Source organism: Emys orbicularis, chromosome 9 (genome assembly GCF_028017835.1).
Source record: "Emys orbicularis isolate rEmyOrb1 chromosome 9, rEmyOrb1.hap1, whole genome shotgun sequence".
In the NCBI taxonomy this organism is placed as follows: Eukaryota; Metazoa; Chordata; order Testudines; family Emydidae; genus Emys; species Emys orbicularis.
The window spans coordinates 53369836-53384059 of NC_088691.1; the positions used below are offsets into that span (position 1 = coordinate 53369836).

The 14224-nt window shown below is 47.1% G+C and overlaps 1 protein-coding gene across 1 annotated transcript in view; it reads left to right on the forward strand.

Annotated features, from left to right (window-relative positions):
• Nucleotides 1–14224, forward strand: part of DZIP1L (DAZ interacting zinc finger protein 1 like) — a 33710-nt gene that overhangs the window by 17398 nt on the left and 2088 nt on the right. The window contains exons 7-14 of the mRNA XM_065411189.1: nt 896–1036; nt 2315–2345; nt 3944–3994; nt 5456–5589; nt 7021–7213; nt 8235–8445; nt 10728–10927; nt 13645–13784. Of these exons, the coding sequence (XP_065267261.1) occupies nt 896–1036; nt 2315–2345; nt 3944–3994; nt 5456–5589; nt 7021–7213; nt 8235–8445; nt 10728–10927; nt 13645–13784 (1101 nt within the window). The remainder of the gene's footprint in view (nt 1–895; nt 1037–2314; nt 2346–3943; nt 3995–5455; nt 5590–7020; nt 7214–8234; nt 8446–10727; nt 10928–13644; nt 13785–14224) is intronic.

Below are 14224 nucleotides of genomic sequence, written 5' to 3' on the forward strand. Positions count from 1 at the left end.
AAACAAAAATGTAACTTGAAATATAAGGGCCCAATGTGATTCCAGTTAAAGTCAATGGGAAGATTCCCACGGTGCCATCAGTTGTGACAGTGGCTTTGTGACGCGGCCATGTGTGCTTCCAAAAGTGGAAAGTCACCATCCGCTAACATTACACAGAGGGCACTGAGCACCATCAGACAGCAGCAGCTGTGGATCGCTTGCTATTAGAGCTGGTTGGAAAATAGAATTTCGACACTTTGACATTTCTTGTGACATGAAAATTTGTGACCATTGAAATGTTTCATTTCAATAATATTGAAACATGATAAAATATTAACTAATACAGATTCAACTTTAATATAATTGAAACAAAATTGATCAAAATGATACATATTAATTTCAATGATATATTTAATACTATAGATACATATATGTTAATTTTAATGTAATATAGACAAATTGAATCAAAATTGTAAAGTCAAATCTATAGTGTAGTTAATATTTTATATCATTATGTTTCAATAATATAGTGAAATATTTTACCTTATGGAAATATCAAATGAAACAAAAAAGTCAAATGATTAGTTATGACATTTTCCCATCAGAAACTTAGTCAAAATGACACTTTCCCATGAAATATTTTGATTTTGATGAAGCTGCATTTTCTGTTTCTTCTCTCTCTACTTGGTCTTGATTTGAACCTATGATCAAGCAGGAAAAGAGAGCAACAGAAGTTTATAAATATGCCACTGGATCTCAATGCAAACTAAAATCTCAAGGCAAGTGAAAATCCAGGAGCTGCCCCACTTAACAGTGACCAGGAGAGCAATCTGAGCTAACGGGCAAAATGGTATTTTCACCATATTTTATACTCGTCACGTCCAGATCTCATAATTACCTTCCTTGTCTCTCTCAGTTGAAGAATGAAAATGAGAGACTCCGGGCCTCCCTGTCTCAGGACCAACGGATAGCTGCCGACCGCTTCCAACAGCAAATGGCCTCGCTCAATGCTCGGCTCAAAGAGCAGACCAAGGTTATCAGATCGCAGGAGAAAACAGTAAGCTTGCCATGTTCTTGTGGGCCTGTGAACACAGCATGGCTCTTTGTCCCACTCCAAAGGCTAAGCCATACCTAGTTTATGAGTCTGCCACAGCCTTTGAGCTACAGAAGATGGCATCTTCAGCCTAGGCAGTAACAGTTATTTGCTTTAGAGTGCATCTGAAGTGTGATTTTTAAGCCACTCACTTCTCCTCAGTAAGGACCATTTACCTGAGGTATTTCAGCTTCCTACACAAACTGCTGAAGTACTAGAGCTATCCAAAAATGAGTGGAGGATTTTCATATACAATGGGGAAAACATTGGGTTTTTTTACTCAGTCTCAAAAATGACTAGTTTTGAAGGGGGGGGGAAAAGGGCAAACAGTTATAAGGAGGCGAGAAGCGTCCTTCAAGGCCCCCAACTGTAACTGCTGCTGGTGCTTGAGCTAAAATATAATGATACAATTAAAGATGTAGGCCCTGATTCGGCAAAGCACTTAAGCACGTCCTTAACTTTAAGCACATGCTTAAATGTTTTACTAACTCAGGATGGATTTAAGCAGGAGCCTGTGCTAAAATGGTTTGTCAAATCAGGGTCTCAGGCCTGGGCAACACTTCAGTTTAGGTCGTCCTAGCTACGCTGCTCAGGGGTGTGAAAAATTCACATCCCTGAGCTCTATAGTTAAGACAACCTAACCCCTGGTATAGACATGCCTCCATTGATGGAAGAATTCTTTTGCTAATCTAGCTACCACTGCTTGGGGAGATGGATTAACTACGTGGATGGAAAACCCCCTTCCGTAGATGTAGGAAGCATCTGCACTATGGTGCTACATTGGCATTGTAGTGCCTGTAGTGTAGAAATGGCCTAAATCCCACAAAATCACAACACATACATTAACACATACATATGGGAATGAGCAAGCATGAGCCATGTACAGAATAATAATGGGACAACATTTTGTATTGCGGCTTGGAGATTCTTTTGTTCTTTTCCAGACCTTTGACTGAGACAGTGTTACATATAATTGTATGTAATAAATAAAACTTTTCCTTTTGTCTGCTGGCAAAGTGTCCATCTAGGAACCATCTGGTGTATAATTCTAGCAAAAATGTCTCCCTTGCATGTATGATGAACTCAGCTTACGCTTTGGCCTTTCATCGAATTATTTTGTGCATCCTTTGATGATGTGCCCAATGGTGCAAACTCCAGTTAGAGATAAAAAAGTTACTAGACTTTGCAGACAAAAGAAACTGGTCTTTGAATGGTGGATAATGATAGATAATTTCTTTGCAGATCAAGATGCTGTCTGCAAGCAAAGCTGAAGGTAATGTTGTGTCTTTTGGGTTAATGAGAGTGAGAACTGCTAAGATTTCCATAGCTGTGACCGCCCCGCAACTTCATCTCTCTCTTGACAGCCTTTACAGCATATTTGCTGGTTCAGGCAAGCAAGCAAGGAAAATATCTCATTAGCATCTAAAGTTTTCTGACCCTCATGTCTAAGGGCTGGTCTACACTACCGCTTAAGTTGATGTAACGTACATAGCTCAGCAGTGTAAAAAAGACACTTAAGTGACACAAGTTACAGCAACTAAGCACTGTCCACACTGGTGCTATGTCAGCGGGAGATGCTCTCCCACCAACATAGTTCCGCCTCTCACAGAGGTGGAGTAATTATGCTGATGGGAGCGTGCCTTCCCGTCGGCATACAGCATCTTTACCAGACACGCTACAGCAATGCAGCTATGCCAGTGTAGTGCGATAGTGTAGACTTGCCCCTAGGGATTCAGATATAAATCAAGATCTGGCAATAAAAGTAAGGTCCCCTCCCAAACGATTCTTTGTTCCAGTAAATCAGTTGCACAAGAATAAGGAATTGTTCCAGCTCAGATTTTCTCATTGAGATTGAGGTTTCCCACAATGCCAGTCCCGGGGCAAAGCAAGGACTTCCCTTCAGATGCTGTGGCTGCTAAGCTGCAGAGATCCCTGAAGTGTCAGAAACCAGTCTTGGCAGCAAAGAGATTTTAGACATTCCTGCCATCACTGTAACAGTCCCCTCCCCACTAGGCACTCTCTTGTGGCCTGGCTTGGTATTGCAGCTCTCACACTGGGCCAGCACCCCCTGCCAACCGTCATTCCAACGCTGTGACGGCTTGTTGGATAACTTGGCAGTTGAGTTGGGTCAGAATTTTAAGGTCACCCCTTCCCGAGTCACAACTGTCCCAACTAAAAGGTCCAAGATGTCGATAACAGAAACAAAAAAATCCTTCCACCTTCTCTGGGGCTTCTTCTTGGCTCAATCTGCTGCTCCCTTGCTGGGCTCAGCTACCCTTGTAAAGGGTTTATGCCAGTGAGGGAACCCAGCCCCACCCTCAACTCTGGGGTCCATTGACTCTGGGTTGGATCCTCTACCTGTATTGCAGTTTTCCCAGGACCTATCTTGAAGGTCTCCCAGTCTGTTCTGCATTTAGTCAGGGTCTCTCCCTGCCTGGAGAGCTGTCTTCTCTGCTTGCTCATGGCCCTGCAGAAGCCATCTCAGTCCCGTCCCTCCAGCTCTTCCCCCCACCAGACCCTGTCGGCACTTAACCCTGGCTCCTTTTATGTAGTAATCACCTGATTCCTCTCGGATGGAACTCATCCTGTAATCAGGGCTGGCTTAGGCCCAGGCTCTGGACCCATCTGTTACAAGCACAAAGTTACAGTGCCAGACTCAAATGAATGGGGCAGACCTTCTCGCCTCCTCACATCCTACAAGGTCCTTAGAGTCTGTGTGGAGTACTAGTCTGTTGAGTTACTAGCTTTGAAGACCATTGTTTTCATAGCGTTCATGAGTCTTACTTTTCTGGGGAGAAGGTCCCTCCCAGCAGGATATGTAACTAATCGTATGTAGGTCTCTCAGTCATCAAGGATTTCTTTTCTCTGCAGTGACCCAGGAAATACCCAGGGTACCAGATCTAGAGGAGTCTTCTGAAGAAGGTATCTATCATATAAATGAAAGTCCTTCTCTCCTGGTGTCACGCAGGTGTTGGACTTTAGACATTGATCAGGATGTGCAAAAAGGAGGAATTTCGGGACAAAACAGGCCTTGGGTGAGGTACTCTGTCCCCAGTGTTTTCTCCCCAAAGTTGAGCAGAGCACGGTCACTTGATTGCAACAGCATCACAGCAAGCAGCCTTCTGCATGCTCCTTGGGGTTAGATGTTTTCAACAAGGATGCCCTTCTTGCACTCTGGCCCACACTGTCTCCCTGTAAGAAAGAACCTGATTGTACCTCAGCTCTCAACATCGTACAACCCAACAGCACCCAGAGGGTAATGCCACCCTAATGTCAGCACTCTATCCCTCCCTCGGAAGAGTAGTGCTGTCTGCAGGAGCAATCCCTGAGCATTGGGGAGAGTTTAAGTGGAAGGGAAAGCCAAAAATCACTTACCGACCCAGCCTTATGGAGCCATGTACTGTGAGCTGGTCAAAAATGGGAAGAAGCTTTTGACAAAAATGAAAGAGAATAATCACCCCACATTTTCATTTAATTTTTTCCCACAAAAATTTTCAATTTTTCAGCAGAAAAATAACTACCAAACAAAAAATCAGCTGAAAACCAAAGTATTTCAATTTGGAAATACTGCTATGGTGCCTCGTGGGAGTTGTAGTTTGGGTGCCTCATGCTCCCATTCTTCTCTATAGCTCAGGCTCCTGAGTTGGACTACATCTCCCAGGATGCACCATGGAATCTTCTCTTGGAGAAGGGAGGTGGAACATCAGGAAATCCCAAGAGGAGACCATGGTGCATCATGGGAGATGTATTCTGATGAGTTTTTGGCAAAAACATTTCAGTTTGGGGGCATTTGGTTTTTGACAAAAAAAATCAAATAATTTCAGAGAAAGTAGACACTTCATGAAAAATTTTGTTTAGATGAAAATCCAATTTTCCATCATAATCAGTTTAGATGGAAAATTTGCAACCAGCTTGAGAAACGTAGTATGAATGTGTGGCAACACAATAACTGCACAACTGAGCACCTGATTCTCCCAGTGAAACCTGGGATGGGTCCCACCTTACTCATTAAATTGGTATAATCTGCCTTTCAACAGCTGAGTCAGGGATGTGGTCTGGGGTGGGTCAGATATTGAGAAAGTTATGGTGAGGACAGATTAAGGCAGAGGCGCAATAGACACATGCCTAGGGCCCAACTCCCAGGATCTTTTCGTGATGTTAGAATCTCAGCTTTTGTTTATATATGTCTTGTCCTTGTGGTTGTGAAGAAAAACTTGAAAACATGCCACAGCTGGGGAACAGGGAGCTACCAATCCACCTTCTGCTACAGAGGAAAGTCCCCAGGAGGGACCAGGCCTCTGGTCCCAGAGTCTCTGGCTCTGACTTTGATATTGAGGTTTGGTCCATCCAAACCCAGCCTTATGATTTTGGGTTTTGCCGCAGACTTGGAGGACACCCTGGACATGAAGCAGAGGCTCCTGGAAGCCCTGCGGAGGAATCCCAACCTGCTGAAGCAGTTCCGCCCCATTCTGGAGGAGACGTTGGAGGAGAAGCTGGAGAGTATGGGTGTGAAGAGGGTGAGTATCAGGAGAGGGGAAACCAAAAAAGGGCGGGGAGAGACGTCTCTCTGTTTGCAGTGCAACCCCTTCCCTCCTTGTCCCTTTCACATCTTCCAGTGTTTCAAAAGTTAATTAGCTAGCCGGAGTATAGTTAATATTTGGGGGGGATCATTGCATGGATATAAAGAGCGCCTCAAATTTCATTTAAGTTACTGTGCTAAGTAGAGGCCCTAACTGAGATCAGGATCCCATTGTAACAGGTGCTGCATAGACAGTCCCTGCCCAGTGCTTGTCATCCAGTTTCTGTGTCCTTCCTTCACGCTCCAGAGAGGGAGGGTGCACCCTTCCCAGGGAGACCCGGCAGAGCCAAAAGCAACTGAGACCTGCATTGAAGTGGGGCATGGCAGAGATGGGAGCACCCCAAGTCTGCCTCAGGTCCTCTAGGGCTTGCATGCAGTCAGCATGTGAGTGACCCTGCAGGTGACAGAGCCAGTTCTCTGAGCTTCTTCCTACCCCTTCAGAGACGTGTGGGATTACACTGGGAGGACTAACCACATAAGTGCAGCTGCTAAAGCAATGCTCGCTGTCTATGCTGGCACTTCAGAGGTGTAGAGCAACATGGTGGTTGATGGCATAGTGGGTATGACTACACTGCAGATGAAGGTGGCATGGGTAACACTGGTAGTGGGGACTAGCCCAGCAGGGACTCTGGGTATGTATTTACATTGTTAGCCTATACCAGGATCCATGCCACCATGTCCTCACTGCTATTGCTACCCGTGCTAGCTAGATTAAAGCTAGCACAGGTATATCTACACCTGCTACAATCACCCCTTCATTTGCAGTGCAGATGTACCCAATGGTTAGCCTTACTCAGAACAGATACAGTCCAGGCATGTGTGCCCCTGTGTGCTACCAGTGACACTCTTGTGTGTGTGTGTGGTGTGTTCCGGAGAGGTGGGGGTTGAATGTCACCAGTCTCTAGTGAGGGCTAAGTGAGGAAAATCATTAAAAATCTCCTGTGTGTCTGGGGACTGGTGTACATGATGCTGACAGGAGTGGAGGCTCGAGAGTGCTCACTTGTCCACACCGCTGGTAGGTACCCTGCTGCAGCACACCTCAATGGAGCATACACTCCTCTGGGCTGGGACTCTTATTACATGTATTGTCAACCCCCAGTACAAAGGATGGATGGAATCTGATACTGGGTCACCTGATGGGGTAGGAGTCTCTCCATCTTATGCTGATGACCATTCTGGGTATAAGGCCAGATCCAAAGCCAGGTGAATCTGATGGAAAGTTAGATGAGATCCATAGTTTGCAGAAGGCCAGGTTCTCTTTCAGAGGTGATGGAGTACCTTAGGGGAGAAGGCTTGTTTCACCATCTGAGGCAGTGTCAGAATTATGTCGGGGTGGTTGTCATGTTACCCACAATTCTCTCTGCTTTAGACTGTGAAGGGGATTCCAGCTCAGACCTATAAAAATCTGAGCTGCCTCGTAAAGACTCAGCAGCAGCAGAAGGCCAAGAAATTTCCAAATCTCCTCAGCTTGAGGGACAAGCTAGTCCAAGAGGTCACCTGGAAAGTCAAGCAGCGCCAGAAGGATGATGGCGTTTTGCCACAGCAACTTTTGATAGTCTCAGGTAAAGAGCTGTGATGCTGACTTTGGAAACCTGTGCTGCAGACAAGAGTTCAATCCCAATATAGTGCTATTGTCACGAGACATTTCCGTGACCCATTGTGCATCCCCAAGGAAAACTGGGCAAGATAGATATTGTGTTCAGTGTCAAATAACCATTTGCAGTTGTGGTGTGCACTGCTTGCCTTGAGTGAGCTTGCAATATATATATATATATATATATATATATATATATATATATATATATATATATATATATATTGCAAGCTCACTCAAGGCAAGCAGTGCACATATATATATATAAAACACACACTTCTCAGCTATGGGGGGCGGGGGGAAGAGCTCAAAGGGAAAAGAGCTGCAAGAAGAGCCTGGTCCGCAAACTCTCTTCCTTCTGCCTGTTGCTAGAACATGCAGAGAGCCAGTTTTTCACCATTGAATGGAAGTTACAGGGAGCCACAAAGCTCAGTATCATCACACATTAGTGGAATGCCACACAGGAAATATCAGAAGGACAGTGCAGATGAAGAGAGTGGGTGGGGTGAGGGAAGGAAGGTGATTCTAACCCACCTTTCTGCTTCTCTATTTTTGGGCCAGCTAGGGACCAAAACATCCTTCAGCATAGTTTAGAGCAGCCTAAAACCAGCTCTCTGTTACACCAGCCGAGTTACTGCCTTGGCCAAGGATCAGACAGAGTCACGTATGTTGACCTCTCCTCCCAATGTGAAGTGGATGTGTGTGTGTGTAGGAGGGAAAGGAAGTCCCCTAACACTGGCTACATTGGCTGTGTGACATTTTGAGAATGTTAGATGGTAAAGCATGGGAGTTCAGATCAGCCACTCATTTTGTACGTCTTTTTCTTAAGCCAATCCAGTTTAACAGTATCGATTTACAAGCACTAATCCTGGCTGCTGGGCAAACACCTGCATGGGTCAAGCAGTTTGTAGGTGTTAAAGAACGTCCATATCGGGTCAGACCAAAGGTCCATCTAGCCTTTGCTCTCAGTGTCCCTTTTACCTTTCCAGCTAAAAGCCAGAAGAGCCCCCTGTCGCCTTGCCGGGTCGCATCTGCCCAGCCTAGAGCGCTGCAAGTTGAGTTACAGCCCTATGCGGAGGAGACGCCCAAACCAGCTCCTCGGAGCAAAACCAGCTATTCCCACAGCCCAACAGAGGTGCCCAGAGTAATGCCACAAAGCAAAGCCAGCAGCCCACGACGTGCTGCCATCCAGCAGCCGAGGTGAGGCCCATCCACAGCTCGCATCCTCACCACAGACATTGCACTCATGCCTTTCACTAGCATGCTTACTGGGGTGAGCAGCCTCGTACCGAGCTTGGACATCCCTATTCTATTACGATGTGGACTGCAGTAGCCCCAGGGCCCCACTGTGCTAGGTGCGGTGCAAACACAGATCATTTGTTGTGGCAGGAAGCTTTGCGTGGGGTGCACCTGAAATGTCTGAGCTGCAGGCCCCACGGAGGGTATGTCTACCCTAAGGATGGAGGTGTAATTTCCAGCTCGAGTAGATACACCAACACTAACTCTGATTCATAGAACCGTGGGTGAGAAGGGACCGCGTCTAACCCCCTGGTAAGATGCAGGATTTGTTGTGTCTAAACCATCCAAGACTATATAGCTTCCTTTTGAAAGCCTCCAGGGAAGGAGCTTCCACATGTTGTAACAAGACAGTTTCCCAAAAACAACATTCAAAAAACGTTCTGTAGGTCCATAGAAACTTTGATAAAATCTAAACATTGGTTCCAATTTGACCTTTAACTTTTTCAAGTTTTATAGAACATAAAATAAAACCCAATGAATTTTGTATCCAAATGAAAAGTCTAAACAATCCATTCCAAGAATATCAAACCAGGACATTTTGACATCATCAAAATGCTTTGTTTGGGGGTTTTTCCCCTCTACAGGAAATGTCAACACTTTTTCAGAACATTTCCATTTTGACAAAAAAGTGGCATTTTTCATCAAAAATGTTTTGATAAAAAATTTCCAAGTAGCTCTAGTAATAAAAGAGACTAGAACTGGGGTGGGCAAACTACGGATCCGGCCCGTGGGATTGCCCCCCATGGTGCCATGGGCCCCGCGCCGCTCTCAGAAGCGGTCCCCTACGGTCCCCGGGCGGGGGGGCAGAGGGCTCCGAGCGTTACCCTTGCCTCTAGGCCCCACTCCCCCCAGCTCCCATTGGCCGGGAACAGGGAACCGTGACCAATGGGAGCTTCGGGGGAGTTACCTGGAGGCGCAGCAAGGGCAGCGCACGCGGAGTCCTCCGTGCCCCCCCTTCCCCCCACCCCAGGGATGCAGTGCTTCCTGGAGCGGCACGGGGCTGGGGATAGGGCAGGCATGCAGGGAGCCTGCCCTGGATCCAGTGTGCGCTGCTGCCACCCCGGATCCGTTTTAGGTAAGCGGCACCAGGCCGGAGCCCAAACCCCTCCTGCACCCCGCCCCCCAACTCCCTGCCTGCACCTCGCACCCCTCCTGCACCCCAACCCCCTGTCCTGAGCTCCCTGTTGCACCCTGCACCCCTGTGCACCCCAACCCCCTGCCCTGAGCCCCCTCCTGCAGTCCGCACCCCTCCTGTACCCCTGCCCTGAGCCCCCTCCTGCACCCTACACCTCTCCTGCACCCCAACCCTCTTCCCTGATCCTCCTCATACACCCCGCACCCCTCCTCTGCCCCAATCCCTTGCCCTGAGCCCCTTCCTGCACACCACACCCCCTCCCACACCCTGCACTCCCTCACGCACCCCAACCACCTGCCCCGGCCCTGCATATAATTTCCCCACCCAGATGTGGCCCTCGGCCCAAAAAATTTGCCCACCCCTGGACTAGAAGAACAAGAATGGAGAGGCCATGCCGCTTAGGCAGAATGAAGAGGGCAACTGGGAGGGGATAAGAGATGACAGAAGAGAGGTATGGAGTAACTGAGTTGTGTGGGGTTTTAAAAGTGAGAACAAGGAGCTCACATTTGCCCCAAGGAGGAAAAGGAAGCCAGCTGAGGGTTTTGAAGATGGGCTGGAAGTAGACCAAGAATTGGTCAAGATATTTGAGTTTTTGTGGCAGCATTTTGGACTGAAGAAGATGAATTGGCAATTGGAAATTCCTGCTCCCCCTGCTGGTGGGAAACAAGCTAGGTACTGAAGCTGTGATAGCCTGGCTCTGAAAGTGGTGTGGTGCTGAGGCCAAGGTTGAGGTGCATGGAGCAGCTGCTGCAGGTACCAGTGGGATGGAGGTGAAGGAGGGGAGAGGGAAACAGGCCCAATATTTGCCCCAGTACTCTACCTTGCTGTTCAGAGTTTCAGTGCTGGTTGTACATATGCTCTCGCCCCACCAGGGGACTTGAACACACAGTCTTCTAGCCAACTGCTGAAAGCACTGCCAATCTGTATTTAATGACAACGATCTTGGTCTCCTCATCACAAATTGTCCCAGATATCCCTGACCCAGCTGCTCAGAGCCCTCCACTTCCTCCATGTCTGACCTTTCCTTATTCCATCATTTTACTTTCAGCACCCCACCTTTCAGTTCCGAGGAAGACTCAGGGGGAGACCGCGCCAGCCTCACCCCAGTGAAATTCAAACATCCCATCACCCTGCAGCAAGCGCAAACGCCTTTGAGGCTGACTCAGAATGACGAAACCGCATCAGACTGGTCTGACATCGATTCCTCTGAGGGAAAAGCCAGCCCAGCCATAGGAACCACTCCAACAGGTGAATCATAAATAATAATTTTAATCTATTGGAATATAGTTAATGTGCTAAAATCAGAAATCTCCATCATAGTTCATACCCTGATACTGAAGGAAAGGGGAAATTTGCATGCACATCTGTTTCTACATTTGACAGCTTAAGCCAACAAAAGGGGTAATTGTATATTAGTGTCTATTCGGCCCCTGTTCTCACCCCTCGGGAAACTGATTGTGAAGAGAATGGGGTGGTCATTCTCCAGAAATAAAATCCTAAGTGCACTAGTGCCAAGGCCCCAGAAAAGGACATTTCTCACCCTGCTTTTCCTAACACAAGACCCAGAGGTGCCAAGCTAAGGGTGTCAGGAGCAAGACTTTGTCCTGATGCATCCGCACTCTTGGGAGTCAGTTGCAGTGGCACGCTGCTGGTTCTGCTAAGGGGTGTTCACAGATAAGCAGCCTTCACCCTGCTCCGGGGTACATACTCCTCCCCATGAGAAACAGAACCAGGTTCTATTTTCCTGCAGAGCCATTACTAAGTCACTTTGGCCCCAATCCAAATGAGCAGTCCCACTGAAGTCCATGGGACTATTCACCTGCATAAACATACACATGTACACAAGTACCTTCCTGGATTAGGGCCTTTGTGAGGGGATTAACACTGATGTGCTTTCAAAATGCAGTCACTCCCCTCTTAACCCCCAGAGAGTGGGGTGCATGGTTCCTTCTTTATCCTTTTAGAATAGGCCTTGCCATTAATCCAGGGGATTTCTCAATATCTTCTCTAGGTGTGAGAAATAATGTTGTTCAAAGGGACCTCTCAGCTTGGCATTTTTAAATGGACTAAAATGCTAGTTTCTGCTAGCTCACCCTTGAAGGTGGGTGTTCTGTCTTTTTAAAAAATGCTTTTGGGGAACAAATATCAGGGTTTTTCTGCTGCCCTACTGAGATTTATTGGGGGGGGGCGCATTTCAAGCAAGATAGAAACTGACTATACACGGAAACAATGAAACAAACTATATACAAAGGGCTGTCAAATGCACAGCAGAGAGAATCACTTATTTCAACTAGCTCCCTTCTAAGATAGAAGCCTTAGCTGCTATAGTAGATACCACAGTTCCCTGGCTGAATCCCCAGTGGGGAATAAATCCAGGTCTTTTAGCTCCAATGTGCCAGCTTCTCCTGCTTGAGCTAAATGATGTCCATTGCCTGGGAGCAGCAGCAGGCATCTTTCATCTGTGGAGCAGCCACCGCAGAGACAGACATTTGGCAAGTGTGTTACATGGGTACCACATTTTTAGTCCCACATGTTGAAGTTGTCCCTTTAAATGACACTCCTGATGCACATTATTGGCAAAGGACTTGTGTAGCACCAAAGGTTTTTTAGGCTAGTGTGAATGCTCCCCAAGCATTTGCTGAAGGATATAAACCTTGTACACAGGTGAACCACAGGCAGAGGTATAGTGTTGATCTCACTGACCTTCCTCGCAGTAAAAACTTCAGAGCCTTGTCTCCACTAGGGCTTTCCAGCAGGATAGTTAATGCATTTTAGTTATCCCACAGTAAAATCAATGGTTTTTGGCAGTGAAAACTATTGCCTTTGTGGTTCACTCTGTGTCCAGCTCCATGGTCAACTACAGGTGCTTTTATCTTGGAACAGACATTTGGGGCATGTTAAGACTATTTCTTATACACATGCTAACTATGTTGAGTTAACTGGCAATCAGTTAACTGGAGGTCACTAGACAGGCCCTAAACCATTGGAGCAGCTTACCAAGGTTCGTGGTGGATTCTCTGTCGCTGACAATTTTTAAATCCAGATGGGCTGTGTTTCTAAAAGCTCTGCTCTAGGAATTACTTTGGGGAAGTTCTTTGGCTTGAGCTACACAGGAGATCAGACTGGATGGTCCCAATGCTTCGTTCTGGCCTTGGCATCTATGGAAATGACCCGGTGGCTCCACCCTCCACAATGTCAGTACTTTGCACTGACATCACCAATAACGGGTAATCTCAGTGATTGGCCATGAGCCACAAAGCCTTTCCTGTGCAGGCCAGCAGTTCAGAGCTGAACCAGGCTGGGCATGGACAAAAGTCATTCTTCCCTGGCTGCTAGTCAGCCCTGTCTACGAAATGAGTGGGTGGCTTCTATCCACTGCCTAGCTGGCAGCCATCTGCATCACAAAAATTGTCACCACAACCAGAGTCCACATTAGCTCTTTTTGGAAGGACTGATTAGACATGGACTAGCAACTCCAGTGCTTAGCAGGAGCCTTAGTAACTCAGGATTGAGGCACACTACTGTGGTAGCCTGCAGCTGATTGTATTTACCCTATGGATGAATTGAGGCTGGAAGTTAGGACTGTTTCTAACCATCAGGGGAGTGAGGTTTTGGAACAGCCTCCTGATAGGAGCACTGGGGGTAAACAACCGAATTGTTTGAAGACGGAGCTTGGTAAGTTTGCAAGCAATATGATTGGGTTGCCTGAGAAAGCACGGGACTGGACTCAGAGACCCAGGAGGTCCCTTCCAGTCCTGTGTACTATGAACTATAGTTGGCTTCTCAGCTCCATCACTGACACCTTTCACCAGCAACACATTCCCTTTAAAACTGGAAAAGGGGTCTGGAAGGAAATCCTTTCCCATCCACTCTAAGTCCCGATGAGCAATTCAGTTGTGCAGTGATATTGACCATGTGACTGCAGGGCCTTAGATTCCAATTCTAACAAGCTGTGTTCTGTGCAGGGACGCTGGTGTCTGCAATGGCTAAAAATCTGGAGCGCACACTGAGCATGCCAGTAAGGAAGCCTGCTGGTGGAATAAAACTCCTCCCCGCCTTGCCCTCTGACTCTCCTAAAGCGAGTCTCTCAGCCAAGAAACTCCAGGTACCTTGTGCAACAGGCAGACTTGCAGAGAAAGGGAAATGTCTGGTATTCGGGAATGCATTGATTTAGTGTGGAGACCAGCATCGTCTCAAACCATTTCACAGTGGAGGCCACTGTATAGCCAGAGACTCAAAAAATAACAAGCCATTGAGGTAGGGGAAGAAGTTTTAGAGCATTCGCATTGGGGAGGAGGAATATGCGTTTTTGCTCTGGGCTAAGAATAGTTCAGTGATGTCTAGAGAGCCCCATGGTTGGTTCAGGTAAATCAGGTGTCCCTGGTTCAGCTGTTCATTTGGGCCCCCCAGCTGCAAAGCCGAAGACTCAGTGTGTGATTTTTTCCCCCCCTTCCTCCAACACCTCCCCATAGAACAGTTCTACCATATAAGCTGGGTCAGAGTCGAGAGTACCATGGAGCTTGAGAGGTGAGAATAGGGAACCTG